At 38.2% G+C, this 24,791-nt stretch overlaps 1 protein-coding gene across 1 annotated transcript in view; it reads left to right on the plus strand.

The window, feature by feature from the left end:
- Positions 1-24,791, plus strand: part of RALYL (RALY RNA binding protein like) — a 767,040-nt gene that overhangs the window by 329,154 nt on the left and 413,095 nt on the right. Inside the window, exon 2 of the mRNA XM_065902672.1 lies at positions 12,166-12,444. Coding sequence (XP_065758744.1) covers positions 12,189-12,444 — 256 coding nt within the window. The 5' untranslated portion in view covers positions 12,166-12,188. The remainder of the gene's footprint in view (positions 1-12,165; positions 12,445-24,791) is intronic.

Below are 24,791 nucleotides of genomic sequence, written 5' to 3' on the forward strand. Positions count from 1 at the left end.
ATGAGATCCATTCCAAATATAGAATTGCATGCCCCTTAATCCAGACTGAATACATATTCCTTTCAATCCTATTCACAAAAATTTTGAAGATGTTTAAAAACATATCACTAACAATAATAATCTAAAACATTTCTTACATATCCCTGATTCTCAGAATTGTGCTTTTTCTCTCTAAAAGCATGATGATCCCTGCCATATTGTGTATTTTGTACATATGTATTTACATATGTATGTTTACATATGTATTTAATTTATCTAGGCTCTTCTATTTGATTTAGATGCTTTGCTAATGCCAAAAAGGATAGTGATCACTCTGCATGTGTAGGACATTTATATATGGAATAAATTTTCAGTTGAAAATTCTGTGTGTGTGTGTATGTGTGTGTGTAGAATGTATAGTATGGGCTTCCCAGGTGGGGATAGTGGTAAAGAAACCATCTGCCAATTCAGGAGACATAAGAGGTTTGGGTTTGATCCCTGGGTTGGGAAGATCCCCTAGAGAAGGAAATGGCAAACCACTCCAGTATTCTTGCCTGGAGAATCCCATGGACAGAGGAGCCTGGCGGGCTACAGTCCATAGGGTCGCAAAGAGCCAGAAATGACTGAGCAACTAACACTTTCATTTTCATACAGCATCTCAGATTTGTAGGAGAAATTTCCAATATATATGTTCAGAAAGAGCCCTGACCAACAGTGTCACTTGAGTACATAAAATGACACTTTGGCTGAAACTTGAATTTGCACGGTCATTGTGGTTCCTCTGCAGGCTATTGCAGACTTTGCTTGCAAAATCAAGGACTCGAGGAGAAGATACATAAAACATGAAAGTCACTTCTGAAAGTGTACCTGCAGACCCAAACAGCAGAACTTCCAAAGATGTTTAAGGGCTAGGTCATAATACCAAAGGCAAGACACCTGTCCAATCACAATTGCTGAAGAATACATGATAAATATCAACCAAGGCTGTGGTGTGGCATTTGTTCATTAAAACATTTCCAGTATGTTGATTCACAAGACAACCTTTTGAGAACAGTATGCTGACTTTAATATTGCAATGATCTCAGATACAATATTATCTGAAGCTGCGTCAAATCTCTAGAGGCCCCTGCAAAAGTACTTTGGGAAACACTTGGTGTAAAGCATTAGAAATCAGAGTTCAGATCCAGCCTCAGAGAAGTTATCAGATTGCCACAACACTGACTGATAATCTGGAAGCCTTCAAAGGGGAGATGTAAATTATCCTTGACTTAACTCTACGTACCTGAAAATGGATAAATACTATTTTCACAGAAAAAAAAAAATAGTCCAGGGCATGAATTTCTAACCTATCTGTATATTCGGAATAATAACTCAGCTAACATCTTTTAATCAATTCCTATGTGGCAAATATTGCATTTAGTGTTTTACCACGCTGAAGTCTCTTAAGAGTCGTATCAGTAGTTGGTATTGTTATTTCTAAATTTTGGATAGGAAATGAGCATTGGAAGTTAAATAACTGCTCAAAGTTACTCATCCAAAGGGAAGCAGAGTTAAGACTGGAAGCCTTGTTTGTATAACTCTAGTAATAGCATTCTTCAACAGGTACGTTTACTCCCCAAGTGTGACGAGTTATGCTAGTTATGCTAATATTACAACCTAGCCTATGTGTTTGCCACATTCTGGCTTGCACTGCGTGCCACACAAGAGGTCAGTAAATAAAGAGACAAGCTGCCGGGTCAGTAGTAGGGACCTCATTCAGAAAGCCAGCAGAAGATGGCGGACTACCGTCCCAAAGAAACATCTTGCCCAGGCTTGGATGCTAGTTTCCTTTATGGAAAAAGAAGTAAGGGAGGCAATAAAATAATAAAGGCATTAGTTGTGGCAAGTATTTCTTGATTTTGGATGTGTTAATTTCTTCTTTCTGGCAACCATCCATAGACAGGTCTGGTCAGAATATTTCTTGTGAGCTGAATGCAAGTATGTTAGCATAAAGTTCAGGTATGGGAGGCGAGGTTCCCAGAGGTGGGCCAATATGTATACTTTAAATTACAGATAACATCCATTTAGTGATTGAGTTCAGTCACTATCCAACTCTTTGTGACTCCATGGGCTGCAGTACGCCAGGCGTCCCTGTCCATCACCAACTCCCAGAGTTTGCTCAAACTCATGTCCATCGAGTCAGTGATGCCATCCAACCATCTCATCCTCTGTCATCCCCTTCTCCTCCCAGTTTCAATCTTTCCCAGCATCAGGGTCTTTTTAAATGAGTCAGTTCTTCACATCAGGTAGCCAAACTATTGGAGTTTCAGCTTCAGCATCAGTCCTGCCAATGAATATTCAAGACTGATTTCCTTTATGATGGACTGGTTGGATCTCCTTGCAGTCCAAGGGACTCTCAAGAGTCTTCTCCAACACCATAGTTCAAAAGCATCAGTTCTTGGGCCCTCAGTCTTTTCTTATGGTCCAGCTGTCACATCCATACATGACTACTGGACAACCATAGCTTTGACTAGATGGACCTTTGTAGGCAAAGTAATGTCTCTGCTTTTTAATATGCTGTCTAGGTTGGTTGTAAGATTCTTCCAAGGAGCAAGTGTCTTTTAATTTCATGGCTGCAGTCACCATCTGCCATGATTTTCGAGCCCGCCAAAATCTGTCATTGTTTCCACTGTTTCCCCATCTATTTGCCATGAAGTGATGGGACCAGATGCCATGATCTTAGTTTTCTGAATGTTGAATTTTAAGCCAACTTTTAGTGATTAACTTATATCAAAAACAATACAATACGATGGTTAAAGTAAAAGAAACGGCTCTAATATGGAGTCAGGTTTGTACTTCCTTATTATATATGAGGAATACAAGTGAATTAGGACATTTAAGTGGTATAGTTATCTTACCTAGAGTCTATCCTTGCCTTAGCAATTATTTCTGAAGTAAAATCTTAACAAATGTTAACTTTTACTAAGCTTATGAATGTGTGATCATTAATAATAACTTTATATATTTCATTCCTAAAAGAGCATCCATAATTTTTGATTTCTACATCCCCTGGAATTTTCTAATATTTTGTGGAGATTCTGAATAACATAGTTAAGGTGAGGGGAGAATTGTGACATCTTGTTTGTCATGATAGAAAATTATATCTACAGGACTGGGATTTATTCCACCTAGGAGAAATTGTGTTCTGAATCAATTTGTTTTTTTGTGGGTTTTTTTTTTTTTTTTTTTTTTGCGATACATGGATTGTGAGATGCTATCATGCATAATACTATCTCTGCCTTCATAGTTGTGTTGTTGAGTTTAAGGAATTTGTAAACAATTTTATCTGATCTAGACATACAGTAGGCATTTTCACTATATCATTTTTATTGCTACTTGATACAACCCCAAAACATTCAAGTTTGTGGAGGGAAATTCACCGTTGCACTTATAGGAGGGCATTTTATTTATATTTCAAGACAGTACAGAAATTTTAGAGGATCGGTTGTAGGATTTAAGACCTTTTACTCTAGGGCCAGTCTTCCAGAGCCACATCAATAATGACTGAAAATTGTTTATCTCTGCGGGCAGTTTAGTAGCCTACGTGAAATCACTCAGCGGTTTGAACCTCACTCCTGCGGGAACTGGCATGATTGACAGTTTGAACAGAGAAGACGAGAGTGGAATGGGCCTTTAAGTAGGAGTGAGTGAATTTCTCCTTTGGGCATGACAGTGTTTACCTCCCTCAATTTAGCTTTAACCGACCCGGGAGTCTTAAAATGGAAAAAGGATGTTTTATTCAGTGGAGGCACATGGGGTAAGCAGAATTTTATTTCAGTGAATACACAAGAATAATCCTCTTAGTATTCCTCCATCGCTGGCCTCATATCATGCCTTAATTACAAATGGACGTTATGGTGCTTTTACTCTGAATTGCCATGTTTTCCTTATTATCCTTGACTAAGCGAACTCTGCTATCCCGTGCACTCCTTTGTGACTCACTCGGGTGGGTTGCCATCTGCTCCTCCAGGGTGTCTTCCCCACCCTCGGAGAGAACCCAGGTCTCCTGCATTGCAGGCGGATTCTTTACCGTCTGAGCCACGAGGCTTCCCTGTATGACTCATGTTGCTCTTCAGTTGCCCAGTCGTGTCCACCTCTTTGTGACCCCTGGACTCCTTGTGACTCTTAGAAGGCAAATACAAAGCTGAAGTTGGTAAATAGATGGATCTTATATATTCTGAGAAAAAAAGAATATATCAGAATAACTCTGGCATTCTCAAAGTGCGTGTTACCTGCCATTGTTAGTACAATTTTTAATATAAATCACAGGTGATGTCTTAGCAGTTTGTGGCTGTTCCCGCTTCAGCACAACGTGAATAGTCTTGGTGGTGAAGAGGCTTCTTGGTACAGATCCCTTGGCCCCTCTAGTGTCTTCCTTAAGTAACTTGGAGCCCCTCTCTGGAAATACTCAAGCTCTCAGAGGAAATGGAGGTAAGAGGTGGCACCTTCCCCTCACTACTCTATGTGAGTGGGTGTTTTGTAAGCACGTAAGCCAACGGAAGGTGTATAATAAGCGCCCTGTGTTTCTTAGTCAAAGTCTCTCAGTCGTGTCCAACTCCTTGCGACCCCATGGACGATAGCCTGCCAGGCTCCTCTGTCCATGGACTTCTCCGGCCAGAATACTGGGGTGAGTAACTGTTCCCTTCTCCAGGGGATTTCCCAACCCAGGGATCAAACCCAGGTTGCCAGCATTGCAGGCAGATTTTTACAGCCTGAACCACCAGGGACGTGCTTGTTAAATATAATGTAGTTGTAAAACTGCTTTTGAGATAGTTCTAATAATTTATAGGCCATCTTTTAAAATTCAAAATTTTCTAGGTGGAACCCCTTTAGCAATGTTTGTTAACAGACATTTTTAAAAAAGAAGGTGTGTGACAAATAATGAAGTAGCCCTGAATACTTGTTCCATACTTTATTCTGACTGCACGGTACCAGTCCACTAAGGCATCTTTTCAAATAGGTCTTGGTTTCTACACGGATGTGGTTTACTAGTCACAAACCGAGGTACTGGTGTCTCATGGTCCCTGGCTCTCTGACAGATAATAGTTCAAATAGCGGTTAGTGCTCTGAGACTGTGTCTGCCCTTGCTTCATGACCCCTGATAATACAGACGGAGCACCAATTACAGCATCTTTGGTCATTCAGAGGAAGCTTGTTTCTTAATCATGTCCTTTCGCAAAACCCTTATGTCTCAAGCAGGTACCAAATCTGATTGAACTCTTCCCCCCAGTCAAGTAGAAAGCATCTAATTATTGTTGACTTGACTTCCATATATAACTCAAAACAGTCTTCTGCCTAGGTCATGTGGACCAGTGGAAAGTTATTCCGGAAGCACAATCACAATCATCATCCTAGACAATTTGTTCACCAAGGCTCTGTTTTGCAGAATAGACTGTCATATGTAGTAAAGGCTCAGCTGGTAAAGAATCCGCCTGCAATGCAGGAGACGTGGGCTCCATCCCTGAGTTGGGAAGATCCCCTGAAGAAGGGAAGGGCTACCCACTCCAGTATTCTGGCTTGGAGAATTCCAGGGACTGTATAGTCCATGGGGTCAAAAAGAGCTGGACATGACTGAGTGACTTTCACTTTCTCCTAGAATTATATCAGTTTGTTCATATTCTGCAGGATATGTGTAAGTGTATCTAAGGACTCAGAAGTGTATTAAGTGCCTGTTTTTGATTTACACAGTAACTCAGATACCATATAACTTTTATCTCTTCGGATCTTTTGGCTTTAATTTAAAACTGATAGTTAATTTTTCTTATTTATATAAATTTCACTGGAATATTTTACATTGAATATAGTGATAAGATAAATAGACAATGTTTACATGATCCCTGATAGAATAGACACAACATCAATCACAACATCTCTAGTGATTCTGAGGACGTTTGCTGGAATTCCAGAAAGTTCCAAACACAAATAGGTTCTTAACCTTGGGTGATGTGAACATGTAAGAACTAAACCATATCCCCTCAGAAACTCATGCATTGAAGTTTTAAACTTCAGCGTGATGTTGTTGGGAGGAAGAGCCTTTGGGAAGTTCTTAGGTTTAGATGAGGTCATGAAGGTAGGGGTCCCATGGTGGGATCAGCGCCTTATAAGAAGAGGAAGAGAGGCCAGAGTGCTCTCTCCACCAGGTGAGGACAGGAGAAGGTGGTATCTGAAAGCCAGGAAAAGAGATATTACCAGGAAATGAATGGGTTGGCACCTTGATCTTGGACTTACAGGCTTTAGAACTGTGAGAAACAAATGTGTCCTGTTTCAACCACCCAGCCTATGGTAATTTGTCCTATTAATAGCATTCCAGGATGACTAATGTGTGAAGAAAAAAAAAAAGTTACATTGATTATTTGTTTCCTGAAAGTAAAAGTCACCCAGTTGTGTCCAACTCTTTGTGACCCCATGGACTATACAGCCCATGGAATTCTCCAGGCCAGAATACTGGAGTGGGTCGCCTTTCCCTTCTCCAGGGGATCTTCCCAATCAAGGGATGGAACCCAGGCCTCCTGCATTGCAGGCGGATTCTTTACCAGTTGGGCCACAAGGGAAGCACAAGAATACTGGAGTGGGTAGGCTATCCCTTCTCCAGGGGATCTTCCTGACCCAGGGATCGAACCGGGCTCTCCTGCATTGCAGGCAGATTCTTTGCCATCTGAGCCACCAGGGAAGCCCCATTTGTTTCCTACTTTATGTAACGCTTGGCGCTGCCCAGCCAGTGTTCTGTTGGATTGGTCATGATTTCCACATGGATCTGTCTGACCTCACACAAACCTAGGTCACGGTCGGTCTCTTAGAGGTGTGACCTTCTGCTCAGTAATGATTGGATCTGCTAAACTCATTAAACGTTTCCCAGTAGATGGTGTAACACGTTTCACGCCTCTGTTGACCAAATTTTCCAAAGGCAGCTGCCAGTGCAGGAGACGTAACAGATGCGGGCTCAACCCCTGGGTCGGGAAGATCCCCTGGAGGAAGGCATGGCAACCCACTTCAGTGATGTTACCTAGAGAAGCCCATAGACAGAGGAGCCTGGCGGGCTACAGGCCACGGGGTCGCAAAAGAGTTGGACACGGCCAAGGGACTTAGCACACACGTGTGCATAACACAAAATTGATTAATATTCTAAATTCTTAACTAAGTTTGAAACATTGCCTTACCAATATTCATTGCCTTCTAACTTTAAGGTCACAATAATCAATAAACATCATTAACTCTTTATAACTATAATTGTTACCTTATTTATAATTATATTTTTATTTATTTTTGCTCTCAGCTACTTGAACTCTATCTCTAGATGAAAAATGTTTATTTCTTAGTAGGTAACAAATCTAATCAAATATACTCATTGCTATGAAGCTATATTAGCTAATACTGATTTACAAAATTAATGCCATTCTTATTTATGTTTAGTCATTTTTTTCAATTTCTTACACAATTTTATTAAATATTTATATTCTGCCTCAAGCTATTCAATTAATTGTCTCATTTTTAAACCTTCCTATATCATATTGTCATTTTAAAACACTTTTCTTTCAATAGTATCTCATATTAATCCATTTTTATGAAATTTATCATTCATCTTTATTATTAGTGAGTCCCTATTAAAATAAAGCTATTTTATATTTTTAAATATTTTTACACACTGATTAGTAGTTATAAAAGGAAATGAAAACTGGGTTTCTAGTTTCTTATATAGTGCTCATGCCACAATATTACACGCGATTTCTGAGGAGCATAGTTTAAGAAAGTTATAAAAAGTAACTTGCTGTGAATATAAGCAATATACTTTTAAGATCTATATAAGTAGAAAATTTCATTTTTTTTTCCTGAATATCTTTCATAGCTGTTGCAATTTAATTGCAATATTAAGATAGAAGGGCTCTCTGTCTTATCAAACATTTTAATACATAATTTTAAATTTCCATATTAACAACAATTAATTTTTTAATAAACATTGAACACATGCTATTCACCAATATTTTAAAACACAATATGTGGATTTAGTAAAGTATGCATTTAACAAATGCAATCAGAATAAATTTTACTACAATTTTTAATACTGAGGACTTTGATGATATGCCTGGTAAGCTCCAAATATTAATTCATATCCCCGAGACCAGGGGAATTTTGCTGCTTCTATTATTAGCCTGTCTAGCTAAGCTCTTAGACAGACTTCCTTTCCTTCATTGCAGAGATCAGATTATCCCTCTCTCACGTAGCTCACGGTCTGCCCACTCCTCCCCTACAGCCTGCGGAGTCAGACTCGAGCACGTGGGGAGGAGCTAGCAGGCATCAAACTGTCAGGGAGCAGGACCCCGTGGGCCTTCCCGAGACAGGCCTCCCCAGACGCCCTGCTCCGGTTCCTCTCTGCAGTGCCTGGAGGGCTGTGTGAGGCACGTTACTGAGTTATCTTTACAGACGTGCAAGTGTGAAGGTCGCTCAGCTGTGTCCGACTCTTTGCGACCCCATGGACTATAGTCCGTGGAATTCTGCGCCCAGAATACTGGAGTGGGTAGCCTTACCCTTCCCCGGGGGATCTTCCCGACGCAGGGATTGAACCTGGGTCTCCCACGCTGTAGGCAGATTCTTTACCAGCTGAGCCGCCAGGGAAGCCCTTGTGATTTGAAAAGAGATATGATACGAAACATATGAAAACCGATATGATAGGAAAACAGATGTGAAAACCGCTCAGCAGATGGAAAACCTTTACTGCCCGTTGACCAGGAGCATCTAGCAGCAGGCCTCCTGGAGGGAAGGACTGATAACGCTGTTCCCTGTGACCCCACCCTGTTTCCTCAGCATCAGCCAATCAGAGACTTGTACCCGAGAGACCACACCCACTGTGGCCCGCCTCCCTCACCTGGCTTTTAAAAAGGCTTTGCTGAGATGCTTTAGGGGGCTGGGGCTTCTAGGGCATGAGCCCCCATGTCCTCGCATGGCCCTGCAATAAGCCTTTCTCTGCTCCAGACCTGGACGGTTCAGTTTGTTTGCACTCCCTGGCCACGGGACAAAGAGTTTGGCTTAGCAAAACTGCTTTGAGTATCCTAAAGTAGCCTCTGCTGGGAGAGAGGAGCAGTGTGAAGTTTTTCTGGAGAATAGCTGAACACTGATAGTTAAACAACTTAAAAAATATCTTTTTCTATCATTTTTTAACCCAGAATTTGCCAAAGTGTCCATCTGAGATATTTTGTGATGTGAAAAATTGGAAACAAGCTTAATATTCATTAAGAGGATGATGAGTATTATGCTATAACTTTATTACCATGCAACTATTTGTTACCACATTAAGGTTATTTAATAACACAATAAAATGGGTATTGCAGTAATAAGTAATGGCACTTGTATGTAAATTATTTGCAAGTAAATGATGATGACCTTTTTTTGGTAATTTACAATTTTAGATAAATGCTAGAAAGAAATGAAAAATAAATCAAAGTTTTAACACTATGTATCTTTTCAGGTTGGAGTTATATTTTTTCCCTACATTGCACATATCCTCAAAAAATCTTTACTTTTGAAAAGTTACTCTGATTTATCTCAAAGTAGGGAACAGTTTGAGGTTTAAGAACTGAATCTTAATTGTAATTGTGATATTTGTCTTTAAGAATGGTAGAGGTATCACCAAATATACTTGGTGATTGTCCTATTTTCACAAAATAATGTTTATGATGCTTAAGCTCTATTGAAGAATTGTCACTGCGCCAGTGGATATAAGTTATATTTTTCTGAATTGGGGATGGTTTTCTGAAGAATAAGTTCTGACTTTCTTTTGGTTTTTCATTTCAGTTCAGTTGTTTTTCTAATTATAAATCGAAGTAATTTATAGCAACACTTTTTATGAAAAAAATCAAGAATGTGTATATGCGTTAAAGTATGTGAAAAACATCTTTCTGTGAATAATGAGAAGTTAAGTAGATGCCCAGTGAATTCTTAACATCATTTAATGGTTAATTCATATATCATTTGCTTCAAGAAGTTATCTTTGCTCTTCATATGCTCTCTTTTTTTTCGGATATCACAACTTTAGTTTTATATCTTGCAGCATTTGCCAGGTTTTACCTTATTTTTATGATTTTTTTTTTTTTAGTACTAGCTTTAAATTTCAGCAGATGATGAATTTTATGGTATGATTTGGTTTTATAAACTCATTTTTGGATCCCTTTAATCTCTTCTCAGGTTCTTGAATACAGTGTGTGTTAATATTGTTGGCTTACTTTTTTGAATGCCTGGGTATTGCTCATGAGTGTCTGAATGAATCTAAAATTTAGATTGTAAATTCAGGTCCATAAAATGAAAAGAAGGGTAGAGTTTGTTGACCTGTTAATTTTGCCTGTCCCAAAAATATTTTCTCTTAGGTACATTTTAACATTGCCTTTAATTCATAATTAATGTATATATTTTAGATTACAGAGTAGAAATCTCTTTCAAATACAAATAAACATCTTTTTCTAAACATATTTAAGATTTTACAGAACAGTCACCAACTCAATCTAATATTTCCAGAATGAAAATCCTACTCTTAAATTAGTCCTCATGTGGCAGCTATTTGACTTTTTAATTATTTTTCTTCTAAAACCGTAACTTTTCATAAGCTTCTGGCACCAGTCTGTTCAGTTGCTCCGTCATGTCTGACTCTTTGTGACCCCATGAATCGCAGCACGCCAGGCCTCCCTGTCCATCATCAGCTCCCAGAGTTCACCCAAACCCATGTCCATAGAGTCGGTGATGCCATCCAGCCATCTCATCCTCTGTCCTTTGCCTTCTTTATAAGAAGATATATATAATGTGTCCAATATTTAGTAAAATTTTAGTAATCTAAGAATTCATAATTAATAAACTAATTTTAAACATTTTATGATAAGTGGTTGCTCTTGATTTTAGAAGTAGCTAGTTTAAACAGGTAATGAGTAAATTTTCAGGTGTATCCAGTTTACATGCCTTTAAAATTTCCACATCTTTAGTGCTCAATTTAGAAATGCCATTTTAAGTTATTTTTTAAAATAAAATGCACTTGTTAATTATTTTATAACTGTAAGATTTTAAAAGAAATTATTTGTACAGAAATATAATGTTGATAATATTTATCAGTTAGCTAGTATTCAATAATGATCATCAATATTAGAGATTATATCTTTGCTGAAATTTTATTTTCACCATACTAGTTCCTTTAAATTGTTTGGCACTTTAGAAGATGAGATCTATCCAAAAAAAAATCATGCTTAATAATATTGTTGGATGAATGGATGAGTTTTTAAAAGCTTAAAAAATAAATTGTAAGTGCTGGAGTACTTGGAAATAAAAGTTTCATTAAGTTTAATTAAGCACAATTAAACACTCTGCCAAGCTCAGAAAGCAGTTTTTAGAAATACTAGCAGTCCTTAGGCAACATATGAGCTGACAGTTAAATGAATTAAAAATGAGGTTGAGAATGGATGTTTCCACACAAATACCCAGTCTACCCTACTTATTGATCATTGATGAAAACTAGCTATACATGCTGTTTCTCTTTAAATGACTTTTGATGTTCGTTCTGTTAAAGAGAATATACAGAATGAATTCTGGTTAAATAATTTACTTTCAAAATTATATTTTTTATGTTAAATTTCCTAATTAAATTTTTTTTATTTTAATACTTTTTTTCTCTTCTACAGTATTTATTGAAATGAATTGTTAGTTTCCGATAGAAGGATTTTGGTAATGAAACAGCCAATATGTCTACCTATTATAGAAAATGTAGAAATAAAAATGCAGGGTTTCAACAATAAATTAAAGTACCATATTCCATCATCGGACCATAGTAATCTTTTTCAGTAATAGAAAATGTGGCTTGTTCCTTAAACTTGCTTCTGAAATACTTCTAGACGTCAAAATAAAAACCACTACAAGATGTTTAATCACTGTGTAGGCCTGAATTTTAAATAAATTAATCAGGAATGTATTTGTAACTATATGCTAAATAATTACAATTATTTTTCTACTTCATTTTGCAATGCAACATTCATCTTTTATATTACTAAATTTTCTTCTCAGTAAAATTAATGGTGCTTGGGGATTTGAGGTTACCTGGTAAAGGACTGAAAAATTGCTGAAAGCCAGGGGTATCCATTCCATCTAATTATTTTCCTTTTGCTCTTTCTTTTGTTTAAGGATTGAAACAAGCTGAGCCAACCATGACCGGCAAAACACAGACCAGCAACGTCACCAATAAGAACGACCCGAAGTCCATCAACTCGCGTGTCTTCATCGGCAACCTGAACACAGCCATCGTCAAGAAAGTTGACATCGAAGCAATCTTCTCAAAGTATGGAAAAATAGTCGGCTGCTCCGTTCACAAAGGGTATGCGTTTGTACAGTACATGAGTGAGCGTCACGCAAGAGCGGCAGTGGCCGGAGAGAACGCCAGGGTCATTGCAGGCCAACCGCTGGGTAAGTCCTGCCCGACTGTGGCTTCACGTTAGCTTCTTCCCTGCAAGCGCACCTGGACCAGCACTGTCCTTTAAAAGCCAGCACCACCATGGTGTTTGCTCCCTAACCAGCTGCAGTGACCTTACGTTTATAACTGATACTGTTTTCTTGTTCTCATATTATATTAAATATAAGTGTCTTATTTTCTCTGCAAGTTATAAGCTTGAGATCAAGGCTGATTTGTCATACTTAGTATCACCACCAGTCTTAACAGGCCAATGAAAAATATGCATCAACATTTAACTTTGTTTGACTTGATTAATGTCTTATCTTCCAGGAAATACTATGTGAAGCAAAAGATAATAATTACTTTTTATACTTATAGTCCTTATTCTGAGAAGCTAATGTATGTACCTCACTTATTGTTGTTATTTGGGGAGGAGAAGGGATATAAAATAGCCAAAAGAAGTAAATCTTGAGAACTGAAAAAGAAGTATAAAGTACTCTTTTCTTCTCTTGTCCTTCATGCCTGTTCAGTCATGTGCAATAATCAGATTTATGTCTCATATCCAGGAAATAATATAGCTCTTTTTTCAAAGAAAGGAGCATATAGTCTGAAGTAAAAAGAAAATTCTTAGGAGAAAATATTTTGCAGTAAGTATGCAAATAACAAGAAAATATTAGACAATCCTTTTTCTACTTAATGAAAAACTAGAATTAATACCTCAGTGATTCTGTAATTTATATCTTTTGTCATGTTCAGGTTCTTATATTAAACTGATGTTACATTGGCTTCTTTTGGATAGGCAACAGGCATCTTAGCTTCATATGCCTAGAGCACAGAAAAACACTTCTGATTTTTCACATCACAACTTCCTCCACCCTCACACTTTTCCATGGTAATAAGAGGTACCTTCATTTATACAGTTTTCAAATAAAATCCTGAGTGTCAACCTTGATTCTTCTCTTCCCCTCACACTTCGAATATAATCCATCATCATGTTTCTCATCATTAGTATATCCCAAATCCAATCTACTTTTACATCTATACCAATAGCCATCTTATAGAGGCCACCATTACCTCAGGGGAACTCCTGAAATAACCCCTTTATTGCTCTGTCTCTTTCCACTCCTGCCAGAATATCCCTTTAAAATATAAGTGAGATTATGCCTTTAATTTTCTCTTACATCTCTAATGCATTTACATTGCTCCCAGAATAAAGTTTATATTCTATGCCGTGGCTATGATGCTACCACCTCTTCAACTCCTTCTCTCTGCCTTCTTGTACCACTTCAGTGCTGCTGGCTGTCTTGATATATATACCTCAGACATTCTAAAACTGTTCCTACCTCAGAGGCTTTGGATTTACTATTTCCTCTGCTCAGAAGATAGGTCTATGCTAATTATTTTTTCCCTGCTGTATCGTATGCTGTTCTCATATTCTACTTTTTCTGAAAGGATTTTCTGACCAACTTATCTAAAATAAAATAGTCTTCCACCCTCTTGCCTGCATTGTCTACTGGATTATCATTGTGATTTTTATTTTTTTCATGGCCCTCATGTATCTGGAATTACATTGTTTTACATTTTGTGGCCATGCCGTGAGGCTTGCATGATCTCAGTACTCCTGCCTGGGACTGGAAACAGGCTAAGAAGTGAAAGCTCAGAACCCTAAAACCACTAGGCCACCAGGGAACTCCTTGCAATTACATATTTTAATTTATGCTGTTACTTCTATCAAGTCCACGGATGTAAAGATGAAGATGTATATAAAAGAAACTATAAAAATGCATAGACAAATCAAGCTAAGAGTGTTAAGAATGTTGCATTAAAGTTATATAGTGTAATTATCAAAAATTTGGGAGAAGGTATGGAATTCAATACAGTGAGAGTGAAGTCTGAGGTAACGGTCTTGAGGAAAAAAAAAGAAGTTTTATGTAAATGCTTGCAGTAAAACCAAGGAATATCACTTACATATAGGAATATAGTTTTATTTATAGTTCTCTAATTAGCTTTTCTGTATTTTAAAGAAAAATGAAGCTTTCCAAAATATATTGGTAAGTTTCATCTTTGTCCTTATGTGTGTGTCATGATTCTGCTCCTTTGCCTAGATATTGGAATTGTTTTACCAATTTTGCTTTACCTTCTAAATTGAAATCTCTACTTCAGGGCCACATCTGAGCCAAGTATCAGAAAAGTAACCATTTATTACCTGTATCCTGATTATTATAAGACTAGTACATATTTGTAGAAATACATTTACTTACTAATTTAAAAAAATTAATTATCAATATGAAGTCAGTTAAAAGTCAGGTCATGTGTTAATGAACTATAGCTAATTTTCCAGAGTCCCTTTTCCTATGTTGGGGAGGGGAACATCTCCCCCTCTACCCATCTTGAATTCTTGTGAGTAGTCTAATAATAAAACCGACCCAGCTCAGATTAACAGCAGAAAAAGAAACGAATTGTAACTCAGTCACATGGAGGTCTCACAGAATTGCCTGAGAAATGACCAAAGCAGGCAGCTTTTATACTTTTTAGACAAAAAAAATAAATAAATAAAACAATAAATTTGAAAAGAATTGATGGGACAAAGAAACAGACTTTGGGACTTAAAGAGTAAGGAATTTAAACAAAGTTTGAGCTTGGGTAGTACATTAGTAAAGAAGTTAGAAGAGTTGCTGTCACACAGGTTTTGCTGTCTGAATTCCCTATCTCTGAAAATGAGGCTGTCCTTCTTCCCCCAATTGTAGCGAGGGCACCTTTCACATGAGAGAGATTTATTTCCTGACTTTAGAGAGACAGAGAAGAGATTCAGCATCCCTCTTGCATCAACTGTTTAAGTCACTTTATTTCAAATTAATCCATATGCCAGTGAGGCATACTTTGGGGCCACGTACCCTTGATCCAAACACCCATCACCGCTCCCTTAGAGAAAAATGCTGTGGGGAAGAGGCAATAGCCACACTAAAAATTTAGCATCTTACTTAGAAAAACCCAAGGGGAAAAAATGATGACGCCAAATCACTGTGCTTTGAGGGCCACAGAATTAAACCATGCTTCTGATAAGATGTCATTTTTCCTTTTCAGTCATTCTGGAATCCTATCTCAGATGTGTCCTCCATTTAATCTCTGGGGCACATAACTTAATCAGTCATAATCACCCTTTCTGCCTCAATCCACGTCAAAGACTTTATTCTTTTACTACAGTTGAATTCTAGTCTCTCTTTCCTTGTGTCTGATCAGAATGCCTTTTCATACAAAGTAGGTGTTTTATAGCTTCATAACTTTGCTTTTCAATATACCTACCTTTATTTCAATATACCTACCTTGTCTTAAACCGTATTGCTAGAGACTCAGGCAAAGGCTTGTCTTCCAGATTTGTTCCTTACAGGAAGCTGGTTCCTGAAGAAAATACTTAGTTTTCCAGGAGGTATACAAACTTCTGGCTTTATATATTTTGTTTTTGGTGACAGGGGGACACTTAGGTATAGGTAAAATCACTTGCTTCTTGAAATTTTAGACTCTCAATGAGGTTGTTTATGATTTGGAGCTCCCACTAAACCTTACAAGCTCTTAATTTGAAGTGAATTGATTATGGATCAAATACCATAAAGTTGATATTAAAAAATAAAAAAACTGATATAAAATAAAATTGATATTAACTTCATGTATCACAACCTGTATAAACATTTTTCTTTTTCTTTAGAGTGGGAAGAAAATTAATATTAAGGCATGCACTGGGTTAGTACTTTACATATATTATCTTATCTCATTGCATATTCAAGTAACTTCTGAAGAGAAACAATCTTCATATCACAATGTGTTTAAGTTTTTTATAATGCAATTTAGAAATTACACTTCAATAGTATCAGAAAAAAATTAAACATCTTAATGTGAGTTCTCATAGTTCTATGGAATTATAGATATATCCTTAAACTGAGAATTGATTATGTATGTGACGAAACCTAGGTTTTATCAAGTGGAAAATATTAATAGCCATTTTGTGTCTGCAAGTAAAGAGACACTGAAGTGTTTTAAGTTGCTGAAAATGTTTTATTGAAAGAATAATCCATTAGCAGTTTGATGGATAACGTGATATAAAACCAGAAACAAGGACGTGTGTTGGGAGAAAGAGTCCAGGTTTCAAATTATGGAAATGAAGAGGGAAAAATTAGGAAAATGATGTAGAATCAATAAGACTTAATGACTAGTTCTCAAAACGGGTGAGCCAGAAAGAGAGAAGAATTAAGAATGATTTCTATATTTCTGCTTGAGTTCTCTGTTGAATTGCCTTGTGTGTCATGAGGATGGTGGAGAGTGATTTCCAAAGGGAAGAAAGATTTTTGTAGGACAGTGAGTTCAGGATTGAATAGATGTATTGAGATTGATGTACATGCTTCAGGGTATCCAGGTACATGTATCTAGTAGAATCTTGTAAGTTCAAACTAAGAGGAGAGATTTAGACTGAAAGTAAAAAACGTGCGTCATCAACGCAGTGTTAACACTGTGGAGATGGATAAGCTCACCCTGGGAAAGTACATAGCATGAAGAGTATTGGCTGAAGATGGATCTGTGGAGAGATCTTTGAGTCCAAATAACTAGAAGAGTCTTTCTAATAAGCCTTCTGGAAATCTCCATCTGAACTGGTTTTGCACAGCTCTTTGCTCTCCCAATTCTAAATGGCAGTTACTGTGCCCTTCCTAAACTTCTGGTATTGATGACTGCTTTCTTAGCGATTGATCCTTATGTCAGTTCTCTTACACTATCAACAGTAATGATTTCCAAACTCCCAAGGCCATGTGTGCAAGTGTTCTTATTTATTCTAATATTTAAAATCTCATTTAGGAGAGCTTAAGCCTATTATCTTCAAAGCTTAAGTTTCTTTCCATACCATTGTCTTCCATACTCAAAGTCATTTGCTCAGCTGAGTAGCAGAGAAAACTTTATCCAACTTGCCAAATTTCAGTGTCTGTCTTTAATAAAACCATTGACATAAATATCTTTCAACCAATTGCAAGTCAATCATTGTGATCCAGTCAAGATGATTTCATTTACTTGACTACATTAGTATACCTGAACAGTTAAGAACTCCATATACCTGTATTATAAAATATTCTGTATCTTCCTGGTGAAAACATCTTTTAACCATGAAATTATCATCAAATTCTCATTTGAAATTTTAAGCAAGTATATATTTTACATTCTTCTCAAATTCACATAAAATGAGAAATTATTTTAGAAATTGCTGGATTCTACCAAAAAATTATAGTGCACAGAATACTAAGGGAGCTCAGAAATTAGAGCTCAAAATATTGGAACTCTAATTTGAATTTTGAAAGTAGGTCACAGTCTAATGTTTTGATTAACTTTTCTTGCTTGGATTTTTTATTCATACTATGCTGACAACATTCCTAAATTTTATACCATAGCTCATGAAAAGGCACCTTGAATTAGTTCCATGGTCTAGCCATTTTATCGACATGATAATGAACCCAAGGAATGTTTTATGGAACACATAGTCTGTTTGCTGACGTTGTTTCCCTTAAAGGCTTATAGCACACACATAAGCTAGTAATTAAGGTGATGTGTTTCCCTTGTGATTAGACTCTTATATATTTATTACTCCAGAATGATTAAACAACAACAAAAAAAAAAAAAACAAAAAACAAAGAAAAATGTCTATTTCCTCAAACTGCACGGATGTCTCCATTCTTTTTTAAATCTGTGATCGAGGCATGTCCCAAACCTGACTGTGAATTTGACATGTTTATTGGGGGCCTTCTCCCCTTTCATATGCGACTTAAAGTTTATGCCTTTGTTTTTCAGTTCACAGTTCACTCGTTCAAACTTGTGTGTCATGTGGCATGGTACCAGCTGTGACCCCAGTCTGTGACATGTTTCACAATCATCCTCTCTTCTTTTCTCCGTTGAGATCTCTTCTTATTCCGAGGGCACAGTTGACAGTCTGAAGAAATTTACCTGATAAATACCCTTTACCCTTTGCTTGGAGAAGTGATATTTAAACACATTAAAGAATTTTAAATAAATAAACTGGGTGGAGAGATGGATTTTGTGTACTGCTGCCTTCCTAGTGCCCATAACAGCATACCTTGTGGGTATGATAAGGAAGAGGAAATTTGGGAAAAAATTTAGTTTTAGTTTTCTTGGCGTATACATCTTCAGTTCTTCAACTCATTTTTTGTGCAACAGTCGAAAAAGTGATGCCCCTTTTTTATCCCTGGTGTCCTGCCTTTGATATGTAATGAACGATTGCTGAACTGTGGAAAAGAACAATTAATTGCATTTCATCCATAGTACTTGGGAATTTAAAAAAATTAGAATCTAACTGTAAGGTTATTCTGAATATATTTTGTAAAAAAGTGTAATTTTTATAATGCACTGCTCTTTACAAAAAAATGCATTTCAATTTGGTTATTTAAAATAATCTAAATTGAAAAAATGAAAGGAGAGATTGGATTCTAGGTTTTGTTAATGCTAGAAGTATATATTATATTTTTAATCCAAATTTAGCCAGTGGAAATACTTTTTCTCAAACACATTATGTGAAAGATGAAATAAACATTTGAAATGTCTAATACTGACAATTTGTATATGAGAGGTCACACATAAAGTGTCATCTTGCACCAAAATATCATGCAGAGGTTGGCGACTAAGTCTAGATCAGTTCCAATCTGCACTGATTGCAGTTGGCTTGATTACACACAGGCTATAAATAAACATTTGCAATGTCTTTATTTTTAGACAATTTCACTCGTGATGGTTGCAAGAGCACAATGTATGAACTTTAGAAGTCAGTTATTAATAGTAGGAGAAATCCAACACTAAAAAATCATTTATCTGTAGAAAACACTTTGCTTTAACACCTATATACAGGTTCCTGTTGTTGAGGTTCAAAGTCTAGCTTAAAAGAAAGAACATAAGATAGATAATTAAATTAATTTGTATTTATGCTATAAATCTCTTGAAATTGCTTAAGGAATTCAAAGAAAGTTCATGAGTAAGATTGCTCATTTTAAAATAAATCTGGTGAATAATTTAATCCTGATCATGAGAGAAGTGATGGAAAATGAATTGATAGGAAGAAAGATATTGGAGAACAATCCTGACTATGGAGAAAGAAGAAAGCAAAGAAATGCTGGTAATACTCCAGTGTTACTCCATGCTGGTGATACTCCAGGCATGTCCTATGAGTGATGGATTTCAAAAGTGCTTTTATTTTCAGCCACTATTTTGCATTCAGAGTGATCTTTTCAAAAGACAAATTTACCCTTATCACCCTCTGATAAAAAGTTATCAGTGATTCCTCCTTATTCTCAGAAAAGAGACTGAAACCCTTCCTGGGGCCTTCAGCTTTCTATGCGACTTGTTTTCTGCTCATCTGTGGATGCTCCACGCTGCCCTCTCGGCCTTTCCTGGTGCTCCATCTCAATCGGCTTGTTCTTTGAACAGCTCATCTCCTCTCCCACCCCAGGACCTTTGCACACGCTGTTTGAGCTTGCGGAATACCCCTTACAAGCTCCCCGCCGTCCTGCCTCCCTTCTCCGCTTCATCACTCCCTTCAGTTGACTGTGTGTCCTTCACATCTTGGGTCAAATGTCCTTACTTTCAGGAAACCTACTCTGATACCTCAACACTATCGGTATCCCTTTCTATCACCTATCTTCTTCTCAGTTCTATTTTTATACTGGCCATTTTGCAGTTGGTACCTGTTCCTTCTCCCCATAGGTTTCATTCCTTGAGAACACCGACTGTATGTTTATATTCATCTTTCCCGCACCTTGCGGTGTGCTGACACTTGCATGGTAAACACTCCATGTGTTTAGGATGAATGACTGAATGTCTAGAGGAACAGGTGGATTTCACTACAGGGCCTTGTGTGCCCGGGTGCTCTGTCCTGTCTGACTCTTTGCGACCCCATGGACTGCAGCCCACCAGGCTCCTACGTCCACGGGGTTCTGCAGGCAAGCATCCTGGGTGCGCTGCCATGCCTTTCTCCAGGGGTTCTTCCGGACCCGAGGAGCCAAGCCACCTCTCCTGCTTCTCCTGCACTGCAGGTGCATTCTTTACCACTGAGCCACTGGAGAAGTCTCAAAGGGCCTCTTACCCCCACTGAAAAGTGTAACACAGAAAAAGAGAGACAGGGAAAGATGGAGAAGGAGGAAGAGGAGGAAGAGAAGGCAGAGAAAGAAAAAGGGGCGGTTGCAAGTTGCCAAGGAAGGAAGTAATTATAATGGGGTTTCTGTAAAGAGAAGGCACTGTGGTCCCCTTGAGAGGGGATTCAGTCTCAAACTCAGACACCGCAGAGATGGCCATGCAATGCACGCTAAGTGGCTTCAATTGTATCTGACTCTTTGTGACCCCATGGACTGTAGCCCGCCAGGCTCCTCTGTGTGTGGGATTCTCCAGCCAAGAATACTGAACTGTGTCACCATGTCTTCCTCCAGGGGATCTTTCAGACCCAGGGATTGAACCTGCATCTTTTATGTCTCCTGCATCGGCAGGCAGGTTCTTTACCCCTAACGCCACCTGGGGAGCCCCAGCCATTCATTTGTCCTGACTTTATTTTTCTAAGTATAGCCCCATCTTTAATAAGCATCAAATATTAACATATACATGTTTTGCCCAAAGGTTGTAGTAAATGATATATGGGTTTAAACAGAGATTTTATTCATGGAATGCTTTCTTTACATTCCTTAAAATGGCACTCATTAGTAGCTTTTTTACTGTTAATAATGGCTAGGTATTTTCACGGGACTTCATCAGTGTCAAAGCTTCGCCAGCGCAGATCATCTTATTTGATTCTCACAATACTGAGAGGGATGTAACATGAGTGGTCCTGTCTATTCTGCTGGGCAGGAGCTGAAGCTCAGAGGAAGAGACTTGCCTCATGGCACACAGATGCTGCTGCTGGATGTCAGACTCACATAACCTCATTCCAATTACTTTCACTATTTATTCTTTTCCCAAGGAAAAACACTTCTTTATTGATTTATGTTTGGCTGTGCTGGGTCTTCGCTGCTGCTCGCACTTCCTCTAGTTGCCGGGAGCGAGAGCTGCTCTCTAGTCGAGGCGTGGCTCCTGATGGTGGAGGCTCCCGCGGTGAGGCGCTCAGCCTCTGCGGGCATGGGCCTCAGGAGCTGCGGTTCCTGGGCTCCAGGGCAAGGCTCAGCTGGGGCAGCACGTGGGCTCAGCTGCCCCGCCACACCTGGGACCCTCCTGGACCAGGGCCTGAACCCGCATCTCTTGCATTGGCAAGGAGATTCTTTACCCCCGAGCCACCGGGGACACCCCACTCTTCATTCCTGCCAGCAATTTTTTTCATCTGAATATATCAGTAAAGCTACTGCACATCTTATCATCCAAAACAGGGTAATTCTGAGTGGGAAGGGATGCGGTTTGTCATGGTGCTGTGATGCCAGGCTTACACCAGGCAACTTGAATGCACGGTCTTTATTATCTATTGCACTTTTACTTAAAGTAGAATTGTCAACTTGCTTGATATTTCTTATAGGACAATTACTTTACAGTATTTTAGTTAAAGTATATCAGCCTCAGTACCAGATAATCCCCAATATTTTAATAGTCAACACAATAGAAATTTATTTCTTTCTCACATAAAATACAATGTCCTAAGGAGGAGATGGGTGAGGATGAGAGCTCTGTCCCTCTTTAATCCAGGGACCACGCTGTAGGATGTTCTTACATTTTTTGGTTAGTGGCTGCTGTAAGGAAGATGAAACTTTTCTTTCTTCTCTTCAAGGTTTGCTAGCGGATCTAATTATTGAATTGATGTAAGAGAGTAACTGGAGAAAAGCAAATTTGATTTGTATGTACAGGAGCTTATCAGAAATACTAAGTCAAAGAAGTGGCCAAAGCAGGCAGCTTTTATAGCTTTTAGACAAAGAAACAATAAATTTGTGAAGAGTTGACAAGATAAGGTGGTTTGGCCTTGGGAGTGAATTATTTAAGAAGTAACAAAGTTTGCTTGTACAGTCTCTGGAGCCTCAAAATTTCTGACTTCTGGTAATAAGGATGTCTCTCTAACTCGTGGTGCAGAGAGAGTGAGTACCTTTTCCGTGAGAGATTTATTTCTTGATTTCAGGGGCACAAAAAAGGGTCAGAGTGTCCTTTTTGCAGTGGCTGTCTCTTAAGTAAACTCTAATTCAAAATAATAAATAGTATAATAATAAATATGCCAAAGTGGAATATTTTGGCACCTCCTGAACCCCATCACTGCCATGGATCCAGAAAAATGTCAAACCAGTGGGAAAGAGGCCACTGCCCTGGCAGTTCTGCATTTCCATCCTCTAAATGGTGCTCATCTAACTGCTCGTATTTCATTGTCCACACCTTGACGCTAGTGGCTTCCCAGGTGGTGCTGGTGGTAAAGCACCTGGCTGACAATGCAGGAGACATAGGAGATACAGGTTCGATCCCTGGGTCAGGAAGATCCCCTGAGGGAGGGCATGGCAACCCACTCCAGCCCTCTTGCCTGGAGACCCCCACGGACAAGGAGCCTGGTGGGCTACAGTCCACAGCATCTCAAAGAGTCGGACACGCCTGGAACAACTTAGCACGCGTGCACCTGGACACACGTGGGGCCGCCACTCCCACCAACAGCCAGTAAGTCCTTAGCCGGCAGATACTTCCTTGCCACATCGGGTAAAGTAACTTGAAGAAGTCATTCATTCAGGATCCATTTACTAATCTGTAAAGTGGAAATAACAGTGTTCAGTTCGGTCTGTAATATAGAACTCATATTTGCAAAGGGTTTAGAACCTTACTTCCATATGGCACAGACCTTGTGATAAAATTTGTACATGGTGATCTCAGCCTCTGAAGTCATCCTAGTGCTGTGAAAAGTCCTCTGTGCGCTGGTTCTGTTGGGTTGTGGTTTTTTTTTTTTGGCTGCATCAATCTGGGCAGATCTTGAATAGATGGTATAGACAGTCCATAAGAGTAGAGTCAGTCATTGCTGAGAATAAGAAATTAATTCAGGTGATTGCAAGTGTGATGAGAGATGACTCTAGAAAAGCAGATACTTAGAATCATAATTAGAGGATGAGTGGATATGGAGAGGTAATTCTCCTTTGCTGAAGCTTTATATCTGGAGTCCTAATTCAGGCAGAGGTGAATAAAGCCCTGTGGGTGAAGAATACTCTCATAAGAGTAAAGAGAGATTAGATTGATGCCAGGCTGTGCAGGGTCTTGCAAGATATATTATTAAATCTAATTATAGAGAAATATTTATGAGATTGTATTCACTCTAATGAAGACTGGCTTCAACAGAATATCTTATATTTGTTAACTATCATTTAAGTTGCTGTTATATTTTAGTTATGTAATATATTATTTAATATGCACACTGATTTCCTGGTACTGCTGAAATATTCAGTCACTTCTTCCTTCATTTGTGAAAGAATTATTAACATTCTCTACCAGCCAGGACATCAGCTAGGGCGAGGTCTGCTGGAAATGAAGATTACACTCAGATTTAGTGCAATTGTATATGCTATTTACTGAGGATTTCATTTTTCTTCTTTGTTGTTACAGTTATCTGTCATTAACTAACGTGGTGTCTGCACTTTGAAATTTAATGGTGGCCTGTATATGGCCATAGATATCTTTAGAGCAATATTCTCCTAACCCTGGTGCAGTTTAAACTTTGGGTCTTTGTTTGGGGGGCTTGCTCTGTGCATTGTAGAATGTTTAGAAGCAACCCTGACTTCTACCTACTCGACACTAGTGGTACCCACTCCCAGGAGTGATAGTGAAGAAGTCCTCTGAGGGGCAAAACCACTGCTGGCTAGGCTCGCTAGCACTGTTTTAAAGTAATCAGAGCAAAACAAACTCCATTAATTTAGAAAAATTTTAATGGTTTCAAATAAGGGAAACTATATGAAAACACACAGTGCCTTGTCATTATTTTGGCAATAACATTATCTATAATATTGATAGATCTTTTCTGTTTGGTCAGAAAAAGAGCACTCAGTAGGTGCATTTCAGAGATATTATTATACTGTGTTTATGGCCATAGCTTACCACTTGTATCACCAGTTTTGTTTTGTTTTTAATCCTTAAAAACACAAAGAAGCAAATTAGTCCATCTGTACTGTTGACAGGTTCATATGTTTATTGATTTAAACAGTTTTTAAAGCTCTCTTTCTCTTCACATCTTTAGTATAGTACCTTGCAGAGATGTGATTTCTTTCATTCAATCTTTCCACTCAAGCATTTTGGATCACCGCTAGAAATTGTGACGAACAAGCCTTATACAAGTGGCAAGTGAAAAATATTGAGTGTTGAGACTGTTCAGATGTTCAAATATGTGTTATTTAATAGT

This window comes from Muntiacus reevesi, chromosome 12 (genome assembly GCF_963930625.1).
Source record: "Muntiacus reevesi chromosome 12, mMunRee1.1, whole genome shotgun sequence".
Lineage (NCBI taxonomy): Eukaryota > Metazoa > Chordata > Mammalia > Artiodactyla > Cervidae > Muntiacus > Muntiacus reevesi.